Consider the following 20,394-nt stretch of genomic DNA (forward strand, 5'->3'; position numbering starts at 1 on the left):
AGCATCTGGGCCAGGCGCAATGGCTCACGCCTATAATCCCAGCACTTTGGGAGGCCAAGGCAGGCAGATCTCCTGAGATCAGGGGTTCAAGACCAGCCTGGCCAACATGGTGAAACCCCATCTCTACTAAAAATAAAAAAATTAGCTGGGCATGGTGACAGGTGCCTGTAATCCCAGCTACTCGGGAGGCTGAGGCAGGAGAATCACTTACCCCCAGGAGGTGGACTCCACTGCACTCCAGCCTGGGCGACAGAGCAAGACTCCCCCTCAAAAAAAAAAATGGTAATAATAATAAAGCATCTGACATACAGAAAATGACCAGTAAGTGTTGTACCATACTTGTGTTGTTTTTCTACCAGTAGGTAGGTACAGAAAGTGTTAGTAGAAGAACATGATTGTCCTTGAAGTTGTCTTTTCCCTTTCTCTTTATCTCTGCAATCCTATTTGTCTTTCTAAACCCAACTATAATGAGATTCTTCCTGACTACTACAGTCCATGGCAATTTTCTTTTCTCAATTTTGGGAATACCTGTAGTCTATAACTTACTTTTTCCCTTTACAATATATTATCTTAAACTGTTTTCAGACAAATACACATTAAACAATCAAAACATATGTTGCAAAAGGATTCTGATTATGCCATCGTTCGTTTCCCCTACAAACTTCTAGATCAATGGTGGGCCTATACATTTTGTTTGATTATACACAAGTCACTAAATTGATAATAATTAACTCTAAGGTCCAAAGTGAATTATCCACTTGAGTCCTTTTCCTAGTGTGTATCAAAGAAAGCATTGAGAATTTTTAGGAAAGATGTACCTAAAATGCAGGCATATGATAGCACCTTAGATATTTGGAACTTGGCCATCTAGTAGTTGCAGTTATCGGGAACCTGAGGATAAGGAATTACTACAATTATTCAGGGACAGATAAACATCCAGAAGAGATGTCACATAGTCCATGCACTAAAGCTCATTATTTTTCTAAGAGAAAAGTTCCTCAGGTTTATTCAAAGCCATTATGCTTATTTCTTACATCATTTTTTTAAAACTCTGTTCAGTGTCTGAGCTGACTGCAAAATAGAAGCAGCAAACTGTGACAACATGTAAGTTGACACATAAGAATGTCAGGTAATCAGAAAAATGATAAAATAACTCATAATATAGGTGGGTGCAGTGGCTCACGCCTGTAATCCCAGCATTTTGGGAGACCAAAGTAGGAGGATCACTTGAGCCCAGGAGTTTGAGAGCAGCCTGAGCAACATAGGTAGACTCACTCTTTACAAAAAAATTTTAAAAATTAGCCAGGCATGGTGGCACACACATGTGGTCTCAGCTACTCAGGAGGCTGAGATGGAAGAATTGCTTGAGCCTGAGGGGTCGAGGCTGCAGTGAGCCGTGATCACACCACTGCACTTCAGCCTGGGTGACAGAGCAAGACCTTGTCCCCCGCACCCACCCCCCAAAAAAACCTCATAATATAGCACAATCATCGTACCACAGTGCTTTTCAACCTTTTCTTATGCCATTGACACACAGAGAACATAATAATATTTGCACTGAATGTTGGGGTAAGCTGATAAGGCAGCTGATGGCCAGAGAAGATTGGCCCAGGCTTCCCTAGGCCCTGCACTGTTGCCTTGAAGGCTGAGTGGGGAACCAATAGTATGGCCCACCTGCAATGCATTAGAAAGGCTCTGAGTGTATTAAAGAACCAAAATGATGGTAACGATCTTATCCATCAAGGAATGAAATTTAGGGAACATTAAGTGCCATTTAAGAAGGCATAAAAGTAGATATTTTAGAACTATTATCATCTGAAATAATTAAAATGTCTGTTTTCTTGGCTTTTAAAGTGGTAGTAAACTTATAATTATCCAGAAAATACAGCTTCAGAATTATAGGTAGCAGAGACCTTATAATGGTTTTAAAAATGGTTTATCATCTGTGTTTTCTGGTTATCAAAAGAAATACAGAAATATGTAAAATACAAAATGAAAGTTTCTCATAATCTCAGCCCTAGAAATCAGTTTTAATAGCATGGTGTATTCGCCATAGAATTTTTTTTTTCTCATAAAAGCGGGGCTACTGTATGTCTATAGTTTGTCAACTTGCTGTTTTTTTTTTGTTTTTTTTTTTTTTAGAAAATCAGATATATCATAGACATCTCTTTATATCAGCACTAATAATGTATATATATTGCAGTCTTTCTGAGAGCCAGATATGAGAGTTAAGTGCTTGGGATATAACAGTTAAGACATTAAGAGGCCGGGCGCGGTGGCTCATGCCTGTAATCCAGCACTTTGGGAGGCCGAGGCAGGTGGATCACCTGAGGTCAGGAGTTCACGACCAGCCTGGCCAACATAGTGAAAGCCCATCTCTACTAAAAATACAAAAAATTAGCTGGGCATGGTGGTGGGTGCCTGTAATCCTAGCTACTCGGGAGGCTGAGGCAGGAGAATTGCTTGAACCCAGGAGGCAGAGATTGCAGTGAGCTGAGATCATGCCTTTGCACTCCAGCCTGGGCAACAGGAGTGAAACTCTGTCTCAAAAAAAAAAAAAAAAAAAAAGACATTCAGGATGGGTGCAATGGCTCATGCTTGTAATCCCAGCACTTTGGGAGGCCAAGGCAGGTGGATCACTTGAGTCCAGGAGTTCAAGACCAGCCTGGGCAACATGGCAAGACCCCGTCTCTACAAAAAATACAAAAATTAGCCAGGCATGGTGGTGTGTGCCTGTAATCCCAGCAACTCAGGAGGCAGAGGCAGGTGGGTCCATTGAACCTGGGAGGTCAAGGCTGCAGTGAGCCAAAATCATGCCACTGCACTCCAGTCTGGGCAACAGAGCAAGACTCTGTCTCAATTTAAAAAAATTTAAAAAAAAGGCATTCGTGGTCTCTGCCTTCATAGAACTTCTGTTAAATGGGAGAAATAGGCATTAAGCATATAATTGCACAGATAAGTCTAGCTACATTTGTAGTGATTGCTATAAAAGAAAAGTTCCAGGTGCTGTGGAGGTATTACAGTAGTTCCCTCTTATCCATGGGGTATACGTTCCAAGATCCCCAGTGGATACCTGAAATCACAGATAGTACCAGACTCTGTGTCTACTGTGTTTTTTCTATCTGATAACCAAGAAGGCTACTAAGTAATGAGTGGGTATCGTCTATAGCGTGGAAACACTGGACAGAGGGATGATTCACATCCCAGGTAGGATGGAGCAGGATGGTGTGAGATTTCATCATGCTACTCAGAATGGCACACGATTTAAAACTTACAAATTGTTTTATTTCTGGGATTTTCCATTTAATATTTTTGGACCATGGTTGACTGGGGTAACCAAAACCATGTAAAGTCAAACTTTGGATAAACGGGGACTATATAACAAAAACTCTGTCTGAAGTTAAAAAGGCCATTTTGAGAGAGCTGTTTGATCTGAGACCTAAAAAGTGAGTGGGAATTAGCCAAGCGAGAGGTGTTCCAGGCAGAAATAACCACACATGCAAAGCCCCTGAGGTTACTATAAGAGCTTGGCACATTTAAAAAGCTGAGGTTTGCCTCATTAATTTTATTGTATTTCATACCAGCACTTATTTATCTGTTCCTCTATTGACAAAAAATTTAGTTTATTTCCACTTTTTGACTATTCTAAACAGTGTTACATTGAACTTCTCTGTATATATAACTTAACAACTTTTAAAAATACTGTCCCTCATGAGCTCCCATGAATCAGTAAAAATTTACTCCTGATTCATATTTCTTTTGGTTTTAAATATCATCATGTACTGTGCATTGCTTTTTATAATCTTAATATATGAAATCTGAGACTTAGCTAATTGAAAATGCAATAAATAAGTCCTATTTATGGAAGCTTGAGATGCATACTTACGTTACCTCGTATTTGGGAATACCTACTAGGAAAACTCAGCCTAATTTTATTACATGAACCTACCCAAACTGAAAGAGAAGGGACAAGGGACCATCTTAAGCTACCAAAGCATTCTATTTTGTGAGGAAATATCTCTTTACTCTTTATTGGTAAAATGTGTTTTTAAGAACAGCTCTCTAAAGCAGCCTTCTCAAAGCAGTTCTCACCCCCAGACTCTCTAAATTGGATTATCTGGAGATGGAGCTGAGGTACCTACACTTTAAACACTCCCCTCCCCACACTACCTCTGCCAATCAATTTTTATTCACCATTGAAAACCAAAGCTCTAGAATATATGAATATTATAAATTTGGGGAAAGGGTGTATGTTTCCTTTGCCATATTGACTTGAATATGTTTATTCCATAGAATAAGGGATTTGGAACTCAGACACCTATTATTTATGTTTAAAAAAGTTATTTCAAAGTAGTGTACTTTATCAGTCACAGCTAATACATTTGTCTGCAAATTATTGGACTTTTACAGTTAACTGAGTTGATACTTTTTTCATTTTTGTTAAGGACTCAACTAAAGAAGTTTCTTGGAAAATCAGTAAAGAGAGCAAAGCACCTTGCTGAGGAATATGGTGAACGTGCTATAAATAAGGTTAAAAGTGTTAGAGATGAAGGTGAGTTAAAACAGAACATTTCAACTGAACATTCAATTAATTTGTAATCGTCTAAATTTAGCCTGTAGTTTATAAGAAGCATTCTATTTAAAATAGTAAACCTTTATAGCTGACATCTCAGTATTTCAATAAATAAGGTACTCTATCACTTAATTTTATGAGTGTGAAGAAAAATGGATTTATACATATTTTGTGACTTTGACAGTCTGAAATGGTTGAGTGTTAAATAATCAGTTATAAATTAGTTTTGTTTGTTTGTTTGTTTGTTTGAGATGGAGTCTTACTCTGTTGCCCAGGCTGGAGTACAGTGGCACTATCTCGGCTCACTGCAAGCTCCGCCTCCTAGGTTCACACCATTCTCCTGCCTCAGCCTCCTGAGTAGCTGGGACTACAGGCGCCCGCCACCACACCTGGCTAATTTTTTGTGATTTTAGTAGAGATGGGGTTTCACCGTGTTAGCCAGGATGGTCTCGATCTCCTGACCTCACGATCTGCCCGCCTCAGACTCCCAAAGTGCTGGGATTACAGGCGTGAGCCACCACACCGGGCCATAAATTAGTTTTTTAAGGCTATTTGGTTTTGGGTTTCTTTTTTTTTTTTTTTTGAGAAAGTCTTGCTTTGTCGCCCAGACTGGAGTGGAATGGCATGATCTTGGCTCACTGCAACCTCCATCTCCTGGGTTCAAGCCATTCTCCTGCCTCAGCTTAACAAGTAGCTGGGATTATAGGCACACACCACCACACCTGGCTAATTTTTGTATTTTTAGCAGAGACAGGGTTTCGCCATGTTGGCCAGGCTGGTCTCGAACTCCTGACCTCAGGTGATCCGCCCACTTCTACCTCCCAAAGTGCTGGAATTAAAAGCATGAGCCACCACGTTTGGCCAAGGCTATTTTTTTCTTTCTTTCTTTTTTTTTTTTTTTTTTTTTTTTGAGATGGAGTCTTGCTCTGTCACCCAGGCTGGAGTACAGTGGCACGATCTCAGCTCACTTCAACCTCTGCCTCCTGGGTTCAAACAATTCTCCTGCCTCAGCCTCCTGAGTAGCTGGGATTACAGGCACCTGCCACCACACCTGGCTAATTTTTGTATTTTTAGTAGGGACAGGGTTTCACCATGTTGCCCAAGCTGGTCTCAAACTCATGACCTCAGGTGATCTGCCCACCTCAGCTTCTCAAAGCTCTGGGATTACAAGCATGAGCCACCGCGCCTGGCCAGCTATTTGGTTTTTACAAATACGGTCAGTCCTCCATATCCATGGGTTCCACATGGAGGGATTCAAACAACCACAGATAGAAAAATATTTTTAAAAATATATAAAAAATAACAATACAACAATAAAACATAATAGAAAAAATAACTATTTATATAACATTTACACTGCAGTAGATATTATAAGTAATCTAGAGATTATTTAAAGTATACAGGGCGAGGCATGGTGGCTCATGCCTATAATTCCAGTACTTTGAGAGACCAAGACAGGAGAACCGCTTGAGGCCAGGAGTTCGAGACTAGCCTGGTCAAACATAGTGAGACCCTGTCTCTACTAAAAAATAAAAATTAGCTTGGTGTAGTGACGTGTGCCTATAGTCCCAGCTACTCAGAAGGCCGAGGAGCAGGATTGCTTGAGCCCAAGAGTTCAGGGCTGCAATGAGCTATGATTGCACCACTACACTCCAACCTGAGACCCTGTCTTTAAAAAAGAAAGCAAGTACATGAAAGGATGTGCACAGGTTATGTGCAAATACCGTGCCATTTTATGTTAAGGAATTTGAGCATTCGCAGATTTTGGTACCCATAGCAGGTCCTGCCATGGATACTGGGGAATAACTATATTTTCAAAATTAGGTAGGGCTGGGTATGGTGGCTCATATCCGTAATCCCAACACTTTGGAAGGCTAAGGCAGGAGGATCACTTAAGCCCAGGAGTTGGAGACCAGCTTGGGCAACATAGTGAGACCCCCGTCTGTATAAAAATAAATAAATAAATTTTTTTAATTAGGTAAATTTTCTAAATTTGCACATATCTTAACCTCCTATGCTTTTGTCATTATTGTACTCATTTGTTTTATTTAATGAAACTTACATAGTACTTATTCAGTGCCTGGGACTTTACTAAGCACTTTTACCTGTATTAATTCATTTAATCCCATAGAAACCCTATGAGGTAAGTACCATCATTATCCCCACTTGATAGATGAGAAAACTAAGAGGCATTGAAAGTTGAGTAACTTGCCTATGGTCATACAGATAATAAATGACAGAGCTGGATTTGAACCTGGCAGTCTGGCATTAGACTCCATGTTTTTAACCAGTATGTTATATAATAAATAAATTTTGCTCTTCCATTTAATGAATTTTCTTGGTATGCAGGAAATATGAAATTATGATAGTAGCAATATCTACATTAGCTAGTAGTGATTTCTGTTGCTTTTCTGTTCAGTGTTTCATACTGATCAAGATGATCCTTCATCAAGTGATGATGAAGGAATGCCATACACAAGACCAGTTAAATTCAAAGCAGCACACGGTTTCAAAGGACCTTATGATTTTGATCAGATCAAAGTGGTGCAAGATCTTAGTGGTGAACATATGGTAAGCAACTTTTTCATTTTTTAGGATTGATACTGTTTTTGTTAAGAGAAATACTTTGGCTTCTACAAAACTATCTCTTTCTATGTATTTAACTTTGCTAGGCTGACTCAAGAACGGTGAATTTATGTTAACATGATTTAATGAATAGGTAATGCAGAGTCTATCTCTGAATTATTCCAGAAGTGACTTATCGGCCAGGTGCAGTGGCTCACGCCTGTAATCCCAGCACTTTGGGAGGCCAAGACGGGCGGATCACTTGAGGTCAGGAGTTCGAGACCAGCCTGACCAACATGGCAAAACCCTGTCCCTACGAAAAATATAAAAATTAGCCGAGCATGGTGGCAGGTGCCTGTAATCCCAGCTACTTGGGAGGCTGAGGCAGGAGAATTGCTTGAACCCAGGAGGCAGAGGTTGTGGTGAGTTGAGATTGTGCCACTGCACTGTAGCCTGGGCTACAGAGTAAAAAACTCCGTCTCAAAAAAAAAAAAGAAAAAAAGGAGTTATTGAATAACTAAATTCTCAGCCTGTATCGCTAAGAAAGCTATGCAAAGGCACCAAACTTTAAAGCAGTTAAATTAGAGGGTGGTCTGTAACTTTGAAAAATGTTTAAAATGTTCCCAACCATATTTTAAATAATTTACATAATATATCAGAAGCTCAGTATATGTTGTAAAGTGAGATATTCAGCTAAAACAAGGAGAAAGGTAAAAGTTCAAGTTCTCCTTTAGAGTTCAAATGTACCAATGTAGATGCAATTGCACAAACTATATTGCAGTTAACCCCCGAAAATGCTAGGAACACAAGGAAGGCAGTGATAAAATTTAGATCTGAATAAATAATACTGTGCCCTTGATCAGGGAATCTGTTTACATTTTAAGTCTAAAAGTTGGCTTAACTGGAATGAAGCAACCATAAATATATTGGATGGCAACCAAATTCAAATTTAAATTTTGATGTTTACAATCTACAGATAAATGTTTGAGTTGATTTTAGTATTTTCCTTAAGGAAATTGATGAATTTCCTAGTACTGTGTTGACTCGTTATTTCCTGTTTTAAATAAAATCTCATCGTAGTAGGCTCCAAATGACTCATTTTTAATACACTTGAATTTTGTAGAAGTGAATGGTTATTTCAATAAATGGGCTGTGGCATAATCTTTTTGATACGTCTGAATGTGTATATAATAGTATTTCTTGTAATAAGCTTTGGTCTTTCCAACTTAAGAGGTTCATGTTCTTTCTCCCTGCTCCTCCACCCCCACCATACACACATACTTTCCTATTGTTTTCAGTATCTAGAGATTCTGGTCATATACTTTGAAACCTTGTTTCTGGAGAGAAAAGTAGGATGAGACCACACCATTCCAATACAACTACCTTTTTTTTTTCTTTTTGTGGCAAAGTCTCGCTCTGTCACCCAGGCTGGAGTGCAGGGACGGGATCTCAGCTCACTGCAGCCTCTGCCTCCTGGGCTCAAGCGGTCCTCCCTCCTCAGCCTCCTGAGTAGCTGGGACCACAGGTGCGCACCACCATGCCTGGCTAATTTTTTGTATTTTTTGTAGAGATGGGGTTTCGCCATGTTGCCCAGGCTAGTCTTGAACTCCTGAGCTCAAGTGATCCACCCGACTGGACCTCCCAAAGTGCTGGGATTACAGGCACGTGCCACCACGCCCAGCCCATTCCAAAACTGTAACACTTCTAAGTGCTCGATGCTATACGGGTCACTGCCAAGGTGGGCTTTAGTCTTCCTCAATCCTGCTCAGTTGTTAGTGCTATGCTGAGGGCTCTGCCACCCATCTTTACGTTCAGCTAGGGGACTAAGTTCTCCAACTAGGATTTGTGCTTTTCCAATGAAGATTTCTGACCACTTTAGAACTCCCATTTCTGTTAATATGTGGACAGGGTTTGAGTTCTTGAAGTTGTTAGTTTAGATTATGGAACACTACAACTATCTTACCCTGCCTTTCTTCTGAAAGTCTACTTTTGTGGTATTATAGCACCATTGAACTTTTGGACTTAAGTAGTGTTAGCCATTTGAGCATTATCTTAGTATATGTAATTTGGCGTAATTTTAAACTTTGGCTTTAAAGTAATGTCTCTATTTTATTTTATTTATTATTATTTTTAGATAGAGTTTTGCTTTTGTTGCCCAGGCTGGAGTGCAATGGCACGATCTTGGCTCACTGCACTCTTCACCTCCAAGGTTCAAGCGATCCTCCTGCCTCAGCCTCCTAAGTGGCTGGGATTACAGGCGCCCGCCACCATGCCCAGCTAATTTTTGTATTTTTAGCAGAGATGGGGTTTTACCATGTTGGCCAGGCTGGTCTTGAACTCCTGACCTTAGGTGATCCACCTGCCTCAGCCTCCCAAAGTGCTGAGATTACAGACGTGAGCCACCATGCCAGGCCAAAAGTAAAGTCTCTAAAGGTGTAAAGTGTTAACTTTGAAACTTCTTTTGTTTTCACAGGGAGCTGTTTGGACCATGAAATTTTCTCACTGTGGCCGATTACTTGCCTCAGCTGGACAAGACAATGTAGTGAGAATATGGGCTTTAAAAAATGCTTTTGACTATTTCAACAATATGCGAATGAAATACAATACTGAAGGTATTTTTCATCTATTTAAAAATCTACAGAAACCTGAAGTTTTTACATTTTAGGTATACTGATGCCCTACTTTTCTGGCAGTCATTTGCAGCAACCACTACTTATGATAATAGCCAAAAACTTGAAAGTAAGACAGACATCAATGGCAAAAAGTCTCTAAACCCAATGAAAAGAGCTGCCACAAAGCTTTTGATTTATCCCTTTCCAGGTGTAGTGTGTAGTTAATTTCAACAACTATTGAGAACATGTTATTTGGTTTCCTCTGGCAACCTTCAGTTCTATCCTAGGTTAAAATAGAATTGCTAATTAAACTGGAAAAAGAGTGAAAATCATATATATCCAGTAAGTAAAAATGATTAAGGAAAGAGTCATGGAAAATAAATGTGAATTGTCAATATATCAAGGGATATATGAAAAAATGTTGAAAAGAGAAGCCTCAGAATATTATGTACACACTGATTACAACTATGTACAGATATTTATGTATCATGATGTTATCAGGAAAGTATGTAGAATTGATGTAAATTTGGGCTTTAAGTTCATGGGATTCTTTTCTAATAACTATTTAACTGTGTAATAAGTTTTTTCCATACCCTCCCCACCATCAAGTAAGGCTGCAAACGAGAAGTAAAGCATAGGAGAAAGGAGAAAAAAGGTGGCCATGGGTGAGAGTATACAGTCAAAGCACCAATTTGAGGAACATAGAAGTCTAGGGAGATTCACTAAACTGGCAAGCTAGGCCTCATATACTTGAGTAAATCCTGTGAGTATTGCTTGCATTATGTTTCAATACTTAGTTGAAGATGATAATAATTTGACAAGAAGTTAAACTGTGTTTACTATATGGTGAGTTTTTCTAGTCCTAGCTGTGTGTCATTTCTTTTACTTCCCTGCCAAGAGCAAAAAGACTATTTTCAGTGGCCCTTGAGACTAACCCCAGCCCTGAACCTTTCTGCTCCTTTATTTTTCCTCTTGCTACTTGTCATGATTAATAAGAATGTGTTCTATTCGAATACTGAGGATTTAATGGTATTTTGTTTACTAAAGTAGGGAAATGGTTAAGCCATTTTATGAAGTTTTTATGTAAAAATGATTAAAACAAATATTTTGGCTCTTACAGGGTTATGCCTCAATTGTTAGTATTTTTCTAGAATACTATATTCTCTAACTATTAGACATTGCTGTGTCATTACTTCTGAATGTTATATTTTGGTGGGTCTGTTTGTGTACATACATGCCTTTTTTACAATTATTATGTTGTTTTTAGGACGTGTGTCCCCATCACCCTCTCAGGAAAGTCTAAGTTCATCAAAATCGGATACAGATACAGGGGTATGCTTATTGTTTTATGGTTACTATGTTTTCAGGTATGATTTAATTTGTTTACCATAAAGTATTTTTGTGTATCAGAAATTACAGTTGCATGAAGACACTTAATTAAAATTAAGATGTATCATTAGAAACAAGAGTTTCTTCAATTAGAAGAAATTAGCAAATGAAAACTTTTGATGTTTAAAGGTTGCCAAACAGTGAATACTATTGCTCAGGGTACTATACCACTAATGTAAACTTAAATAATACAAAAGCCCCTCCATGTTAGACATTTTTAAAATAATGATAATAGATACCCAAATAAGAGGTAATTAAGGAAAGAAAAAAAGATATTTAAGTATTTTAATTTTCTAATCTTCTTGGTTTAATAAACACTTTATCACAGTTTCAGATAAGGTATCTTAATGATTTTCATTTGGTTTTAGAGCTGAAAGGTTAAATATAACCAATTTTAAACCTATAAAGCAGAATACACAATACTGTACTAAGTTGTCACCTGTGCTTTTTGTGTGTTGCATTAGGTAAGGGTGATATAAACAAGAGAACCTAAAATGTCTACCTGCTCAACAGTATTTTCCTGAGATTTCGTTGGCTCAAGTATTTGACACTACGTGTTCTCCTTCTCCTGGCTTTCCATGGTTCTGTTTCCCTTTGTTCTCTTATACTCCCACTGTTTCTTCTTCCATCTCCTTACATTTACTGTTTCTCAGGGTCTGTTCTTGGCCATTTTCAATAGACATATTTATGCTCTTCTTCTAGTCCTGAACTGGCTTTAGATCTGTAATTCTTTGTTTACTTTCAGTGACTTTATGATTTTTAAACAAGAACATTATTGTGCTTGCTGCCTTTTCACATAATATATAGGATCTGTCTACCTACATGTAATTCAACCACATCAACTAATAGATCCAAAACTAAACTCCTTCAACAAATGTTTTCTGAGTGCCTGCTATATGTGGCAGACACTGCTACATGCTATAAAATCAAATGAGACATATTCTCTGTCCTCAGGGATCTTGTGGACTAGTGAAATGGGTAAACTCACAATTACAGTATTAGATGGTGATATTCTACAGAAGGTACTACACAAAAATAGGTCAGCCTTATAAATCACAGTGTTAGGAATAGTTTCCTGGAAACCTGTTATTTGAGCTAGGATTTAGCTATATGAGAGAAGAAAGGAAGGAGCGTGTCAGACACAGGGAATAAATAGCAAGTGCAAAAGCATGGAGGCTAGTATGTTAAAGGTACTACAAGGAATTACACATGGCTGGGAAAGGTGCATGTGTGAGATTGGTGGGAGAGGTAGGCAGGAGTGGAATTTTAAATGACTTTTTGTGATAAACCAAGACGGAACTTTATCCTGCAAACTGCTGGGAGCAGAGTGGGGCTTTGAAGGATTTCACTCAGAGGCATAATTACCATGTTCAGATTTTTGTTTTAGAAATAGTTTTCTGGTAGTATTGTGAAGGACAGACTAGGTGGGGGCTTCAGGTTAGAGACAGGGAGACCATGTAAGAGGCTATTAACCCAGAGAAATGGTTACTTCCGATTTTGATGATTATGATACCAGTAGAGCTAGAAACTGTAAAGATAAGCTGAATTGAGAGATGCAAAATAAGTCTAATTTGTAGGACTTGGTGACTGACTAGCTGGGGTAGTAAAAGTGAGTAGCCTAGGATGAATCACAGGTATCTGGCTTGAGTAGTTAGCTAGATGGTAATGGTCACTCATAGAAATATTTTTTTATTTTAATTTTTCCATAAGTTATTGGGGTACAGGTGATATTTGGTTACATAAGTTCTTTAGTGATTTTGGTGCACCCATCACCCAAGCAGTATACGCTGTACCTATTTGTAGTCTTTTATTCCTCACCCTCCTCCCACTCTTCCTCCCAAGTCCCCAAAGTCCATTGTATCATTCTTACATCTTTGCGTCCTCATAGTTTAGCTCCCACATATCAGTGAGAACATACAATGTTTGGTTTTCCATTCCTGAGTTACTTCTCTTAGAATAATAGTCTCCAATCTCATCCAGGTTGCTGCAAATGCTGTTAATTATTTCCTTTTTATGGCTGAGTAGTATTCCATCGTGTATACATACCAGTTTCTTTATCCACTGGTTGATTGATGGGCATTTGGGTTGATTCCACGTTTTCCCAATTCCAAATTGTGCTGCTATAAACGTGCGTGTGCAAGTATCTTTTTCTAATAATGACTTCTTTTCCTCTGGGTAGATACCCAATAGTGGGATTGATGGATCAGATGTTAGTTCTACTTTTAGTTCTTTAAGGAATCTCCACACTGTTTTCCATAGTGGTTATATTAGTTTACATTCCCACTAGCAGTGTAGAAGTGTTCCCTGATCACCGCATCCACGCCAACATCTATTTTTTGATTTTTTATTATGGCCATTCTTGCAGGAGTAAGATGGTATCACATTGTGGTTTTGATTTGCATTTCCCTGATTATTAGTGATGTTGAGCATTTTTTCATACGTGTGTTGGCCATTTGTATATTTTTTTTGAGAATTGTCTATTTATGTCCTTAGCCCACTTTTTGATGGACTGTTTTTTCTTACTGATTTGTTTGAGTTTGTTGTTCATTCTGGATATTAGTTAGTCCTTAATTGGATGTATAGATTGTGAAGATTTTCTCCCACTCTGTGGGTTGTCTGTTTACTCTGCTGACTGTTCCTTTTGCTGTGCAAAAGCTCTGTAGTTTAATTAAGTCCCAACTATTTATTTTTATTGCATTTGCTTTTGGGTTCCTGGTCATGAAATCCTTGCCTAAGCCAATGTCTAGAAGGGTTTTTCCAATGTTATCTTCTAGAATTTTTATGCTTTCAGGTCTTAGATTTGAGTCCTTAATCCCTCTTGAGTTGATTTTTGTATAAAGTGAGAGATGAGGATCCAGTTTGGCTAGCCAGTTATCCCAGCACCATTTGTTGGAAAGGGTGTCCTTTCCCCACTTTTTATGTTTTTGTTTGCTTTGTCAAAGATCAGTTGGCTGTAAATATTTGGGTTTATTTCTGGATTCTCTATTGTTTTCCATTGGTCTGTGTGCCTGTGTTTATACCAGTACCATGCTGTCTTGGTGACTATGGCCTTATAGTATAGTTTGAAATCAGTAAGTGTGACGCCTCCATATTTGTTCTTTGGCTTAGTCTTGCTTTGGCTGTGTGGGCTCTTTTGGTTCCATATGAATTTTAGAATTGTTTTTTCTAATTCTGTGAAGAATGATGGTGGTATTTTGATGGGGATTGTGTTGAACTTGCAGATTGCTTTTTGAAGTATGGCCATTTCACAATATTGATTCTACCCATCCATGAGCATGGGATGTGTTTCCATTTGTTTGTGTCATCTATGATTTCTTTCAGCAGCATTTTGTAGTTTTCCTTGTAGATGTCTTTCGCCTCTTTGGTTAGGTATATTCCTAAGTATTTTATTTTTTTGCAGCTATTGTAAAAGTGATTGAGTTATCGATTTGATTCTTCGCTTGGTTGCTGTTGGTGTATACAAGAGCTACTGATTTGTTTACATTAATCTTGTATCTGGAAACTGTGCTGAATTCTTTTATCAGTTCTGGGAGCTTTCTGGAGGAGTCTTTAGGGTTTTCGAGGTAAACGATCATATCGTCAGCAAACAGTGACAGTTTGACTTTCTCTTTACCCATTTGAATGCCCTTTATTTCTTTCTCTTGTCTGATTGCTCTGGCTAGGACTTCCAGTACTATGTTGAAGAGGAGTGGTAAGAGTGGGCATCCTTGTCTTGTTCCAGTTCTTAGAGGGAATGCTTTCAATTTTTCCCCATTCAGTATTATGTTGGCTGTGGGTTTGTCATAGATGGCTTTTATTACACTGAGATATGTCCCCAGTATGCTGATTTTGCTGAGAGTTTTAATCATAAAGGATGCTGGATTTTGTCGAATGCTTTTTCTGCATCTATTGAGATGATCACGTGATTTTTGTTTTTAATTCTGTTTATGTGGTGTATCACATGTATTGACTTGTGTATGTTAAACCACTCCTGCATCCCTGGTATGAAACCCACTTGAACTTGGTGGATTATCTTTTCAATATGTTGTTGGATTTGGTTAGCTAGTATGTTATTAAGGATTTTAGCATCTATGCTCATCAGGGATATTGGTCTGTAGTTTTCTTTTTTGGTTGTGTTCTTTCCTGATTTTGGTATTAGTGGGTGATGCTGGCTTCATAGAATGAATTAGGGAGGATTCCCTCTTTTTCTATCTTGTGGAATAGTGTCAAAAGAATTGTTACCAATTCTTCTTTGAATGTCTGGTAGAATTCTGCTGTGAATCTGTCTGGTCCTGGACTTTTTTTGAGATGGAGTCTCACTCTGTCGCCCAAGCTGGAGTGCAGTGGCGCGATCTCAGCTCACTGCAGCCTCCGCCTCCTGGGTTCCAGCGATTCTCCTGCCTCAGCCTTCCTGGTAGCTGGGATTACAGGCACACACCACCATGCCTGGCTAGTTTTTGTATTTTTAGTAGAGACGAGGTTTCAACATGTTGGCCAGGCTAGTCTTGAACTCCTGGCCTCAGGTGATCCGCCCGCCTCGGCCTCCCAAAGTGCTGGGATTACAGGCATGAGCCATCGTGCCTGGCCAGTCCTGGACTGTTTTTTTTGTTGATAATTTTTAAGTTACCGTTTCAATCTCGCTGCTTGTTATTGGTCTGTTCAGGGTATCTATTTCTTCCTAATTTAAGCTAGGAGGGTTGTATTTTTCCAGGAATTTATCCATCTCTTCTAGGTTTTCTAGTTTATGTGCATAAAGGTGTTCATAGTAGCCTTGAATGATCTTTTGTATTTCAGTGATGTCAGTTTTAATATCTCCCGTTTCTCTTCTTAATGAGGTTATTTGGATTTTCTCTCTTATTTTCTTGGTTAATCTTGCTAACAGTCTATCAATTTTATTTATCTTTTCAAAGAACCAGCTTTGTGTTTCATTTATCTTTTGTATTTTTTATTTGTTTCAATTTCGTTTAATTCTGCTCTGATCTTGGTAATTTCCTTTCTTCTGCTGGCTTTGGGTTTGGTTTGTTCTTGTTTCTCTAGTTCCTTGAAGTGTGACCTTAGAACGTCAGTTTGTGCTCTTTGAGTCTTTTTGATGTAGGCATTTATAGGGCTATGAACTTTCCTCTTAGCACCACCTTTGCTGTATCCCAAAGGTTATGATAGATTGTTTCATTATTGTCATTCAGTTCAAAGAATTTTTTAATTTCCATCTTGATTTCATTTTTGACCCAGTGCTCATTCAGGAGCAGGTTATTTTATTTCCATGTATTTGCACGGTTTCGAAGGTTCCTTTTGGAGTTCATTTCCAGTTTTATTCCACTGTAGTCTGAGAGAGTGCTTGATATAATTTCAATTTTCTTAAATTTATTGAGGCTCGTTTTATGGCCTATCATATGGTCTATCTCGGAGAAGGTTCCATGCGCTGTTGAATAGAATATGTATTCTGCAGTTGTTGGATGGAATGTTCTGTATATATATCTGTTAAGTCCATTTGTTCCAAGGTATAGTTTAAATTCATTGTTTCTTTGTTGACTTTCTGCCTTGATGACCTGTCTAGTGCTGTCAGTGGAGTATTGAAGTCCCCAACTATTATTGTGTTGCCGTCTATCTCATTTCTTAGGTCTATTAGTAATTGTTTTATAAATTTGGGAGCTCCAGTCTTAGGTGCATAAATGTTTAGGATTGTGATATTTTCCTGTTGGACAAGGCCTTTTACTGTTATATCATGTCCCTCTTTGTCTCTTTTAAATGCTGTTGCTTTAAAGTTTGTTTTGTCTAATATAAGAATAGCTACCCCTGCTCGCTTTTGCTGTCCATTTGCATGAAACGCCTTTTACCACCCCTTTAAGTTTATTTGAGTCCTTATGTCTCCTGAAGACAGCAGATCGTTGGTTGGTGAGTTCTTATCCATTCTGCATCTCTGTATCTTTTAAGTGGAGCATTTAGGCCACTTACATTCAATGTTAGTATTGAGATGTGAGATACCTCATAGTATTATTTGTTGCCTGTGTACCTTGGTTTTTTTTTGTTTTTGCTTTTTAACTTACATTTTTGTTTTATAGGTTCTGTATGATTTATGCTTTAAAGAGGTTCTGTTTTAATGTGTTTCCAGGATTTGTTTCAAGATTTAGAGCTCCTTTTAGCAGTTCTTGTAGTGGTGGCTTGGTAGTGGCAAATTCTCTCAGCATTTGTTTGTCTGAAAACGACTGTATCTTTCCTTCACATATGATACTTAGTTTTACTGGATACAAAATTCTTAGTGATAATTGTTTTGTTTGAGGAGGCTGAAGATAGGGCCCCAATCCCTTCTAGCTTGTAGGGTTTCTGCTGAGAAATCTGCTGTTAATCTGTTAGGTTTTCCTTTATACATTACCTGGTACTTTTGTCTCACAGCTCTTAAGATTCTTTCCTTTGTCTTAACTTTAGATAACGTGATGACAGTGTGCCTACGCGATGATGATTTTGTGATGAATTTCCCACTTGTTCTTTGTGCTTCTCGTATTTGAATGTCTAGGTCTCGAGCAAGGCCGGGGAAGTTTTCCTTGATTATTCCCTCAAATATGTTTTTCAAACTTTCAGACATCTCTTCTTCCTCAGGAACATCAATTATTCTTAGGTTTGGTTGTTTAACATAATCCCAGACCTCGTAGAGGCTTCGTTCATATTCTCTTATTCTTTTTTCTTTGTCTTTGTTGTATTGGGTTAATTTGAAGACCTTGTCTTCGAGCTCTGAATTTCTTTCTTCTACTTGTTCAATTCTATTGCTGAGACTTTCCAGAGCATTTTGCATTTCTTTAAGTGTGTACAGTGTTTCCTGAAGTTTTTATTGTTTTTTTTTTCTTTATGCTATCCATTTCCTTGAATATTTCTCCCTTCACTTCTTGTATCGTTTTTTGGATTTCCCTGCATTGGGCTTTGCCTTTCTCTGGCGCCTCCCAGATTAACTTAATAACTAACCTCCTGAATTCTTTTTCAGGTAAATCAGGGATTTCTTATTGGTTTGGATGCATTGCTGATGAACTAGTGTGATTTTTGGGGGGTTGTTAAAGAGCCTTGTTTTGTCATATTAACAGAGTTGGTTTTCCGGTTCCTTCTCATTTGGGTAGGCTCTGTCAGAGTCTAGGGCTGAAGGCTGTTGTTCAGATTCGTTTGTCCCACGGGGTGTTCCCTTGATGTAGCACTCTTCCCTTTTTCCTATGGATGTGGCTTCCTGTGAGCCGAGCTGCAGTGATTGTTATCTGTCTTCTGGGTCTAGCCACCCAGCAAGTCTGCCCAGCTCTGAGCTGGTACTGGAGGTTGTCTGCAGAGAGTCCTGTGATGTGAACCATCTATGGGTCTCTCAGCCGTGGATACGAGCACCTGTACCGGTGGAAGTGGCAGGGGGGTGAAATGGACTCTGAGGGTTTTTAGCTTTGGTGGTTTAATTTTCTATTTTTGTGCTGGTTGGCCTTCTGCTGGGAGGTGGCGCTTTCCAAAGAGCATCAAGCTATGGTAGTATGGATTGGAAATGGTGGTGGGTGGGGCCCTAGAATTCTCAAGAGTATATGCCCTTTGTCTTCAGCTACCAGGGTGGATAAGGAAGGCCCATCAGGTGAGAGCAGGGCTAGGTGTGTCTGAGCTCAGAATCTCCTTGCTTGGATCTTTCTGAGGCTGCTGTGGGGGATGGATGTGATGTTCCCAGGTCAATGAAGTTGCGTACCTAGGAGGATTATGGCTGCCTCTGCTGAGTCATGCAGGTTGTTAGGGAAGCTGGGGAAAGCTGGCAGTCACAGGCCTCACCCAGCTCCCACACAAACCGAAGGGCCAGTCTCACTCCCACCATGCCCCCTCAACAGCCCCAAGTCTGTTTCCAGGCAGTATGGGATCTGGGCCTGAGAACTTGCCCCAGGCTACCCACCTCCCAGCTGCGAAAGAAAAAGGCTTGGTTCTTCCCCCACCTATGGAGTCTGCACACCGGATTCATGCCCTCCCCCTTCTGGCCAGGAGGCTTCTCGCCAGTTCAAATTGTTACAAAGTTCAGCTGGAGACTTCCTTCTCCCTATAGTGTTTCCCCTCCTATTCCTCTGGCTGCCCTCCCGAAGGATCCCTGTGGTGCCAGGCAGGAATGGCCTGCTTGAAGACCCAGCGAGCTCCCAGGGCTTTCCTGCTGCTTCTTCTACTTCTGTATTTCGCTGGGCTCTCTAAATTGACTCAGCTCCAGGTAAGGTCACAAACTTCTCCTGCAAACAGACGTTCAGTTTCCCCAGTGGGGGTGTGTGTTCCGGAGAGGAGGATCTCCCTTTCCCACTTCTGCAGTTTGGGCATTCACAGTATTCGGGGTGTCTCCTGGGTCCTGCAGGAGCATTCTGCTTCCTTCAGAGGGTCTGTGGGTTCTCTTGGGATTCCTGGTTCTTTCTTGCAGTCGATCTGCAGCTAAAATTCATGGTGTGAGCCTCCGCATGCTGCTCTGTCCATCTGAGTAGGAGCTGCAATCTAGTCTTGCCTCCTGTCTGCCATGATGGCATCCCATTATGTTTAAAATGTTTCTTATAGGTAGCATATAGTTAGACCATGTTTTTTTACCCACTCTGCCAGTTTCTGTTTTTTAATTGGTACATTTATACCATTTAAACTTACTGTAGTTATTGCTACTTTAAACTTAAATCTGTCATCTTTATGATCATTCATTGAAATATTTTCATCATTCACCCACAAACCTGCTTCTCCTCACTTCTGAACCTTATTTAGTGGCATCAACATCTACAAGTTACCTTTTTAACTCAATCAAAAATACTCCATTACTTTTTCTTCCTTACCCACATTTCAAATTAGTAACAAATTCCTAGCCACTCTACCCCCACTCACAAATACCTGTGGAACTTACCTCCTCATCCCTTATAGCCACTGTGCCAGGCTATAAGTTAATTTTTAATTAACATTGTTAATTAAATAAGTTAATTGTCACACACATCGTCTAGGTCTTCAACACTCATTTAAATGCTTGCCATAGTCTCCTAATTGTTTTTTCTGCCTCTGGTCTCTACCCAATTCATTTTCTACACTGCCACCAGCCAGCCAGGTTTTTCAAAACAGATTGACTGTGCCATTGTGTGGTTTAAAATTTTTTTTTCTTTTTTTTTGAGACAGAGTCTCGCTCTGTCGCTGAGGCTGGAGTGCAGTGGCATGATCTCGGCTTATTTGCAACCTCCGCCTCCCGGGTTCAAGGGGTTCTCCTGCCTCAGCCTCCCAAATAACTGGGATTACAGGCACTCACCACCATGCCCAGCTAATTTTTGTGTT

The 20,394-nt window shown here is 39.4% G+C and overlaps 1 protein-coding gene across 1 annotated transcript in view; it reads left to right on the top strand.

Moving 5' to 3' along the window:
- The window catches only part of WDR44 (WD repeat domain 44), a 102,725-nt gene that overhangs the window by 52,874 nt on the left and 29,457 nt on the right, over positions 1–20,394 (top strand). Inside the window, exons 9-12 of the mRNA XM_024240958.3 lie at positions 4,446–4,552; positions 6,993–7,144; positions 9,612–9,750; positions 11,018–11,082. Of these exons, the coding sequence (XP_024096726.1) occupies positions 4,446–4,552; positions 6,993–7,144; positions 9,612–9,750; positions 11,018–11,082 (463 nt within the window). The remainder of the gene's footprint in view (positions 1–4,445; positions 4,553–6,992; positions 7,145–9,611; positions 9,751–11,017; positions 11,083–20,394) is intronic.

The sequence above is a fragment of the Pongo abelii genome, chromosome X (genome assembly GCF_028885655.2).
Source record: "Pongo abelii isolate AG06213 chromosome X, NHGRI_mPonAbe1-v2.0_pri, whole genome shotgun sequence".
Taxonomy (NCBI): domain Eukaryota; kingdom Metazoa; phylum Chordata; class Mammalia; order Primates; family Hominidae; genus Pongo; species Pongo abelii.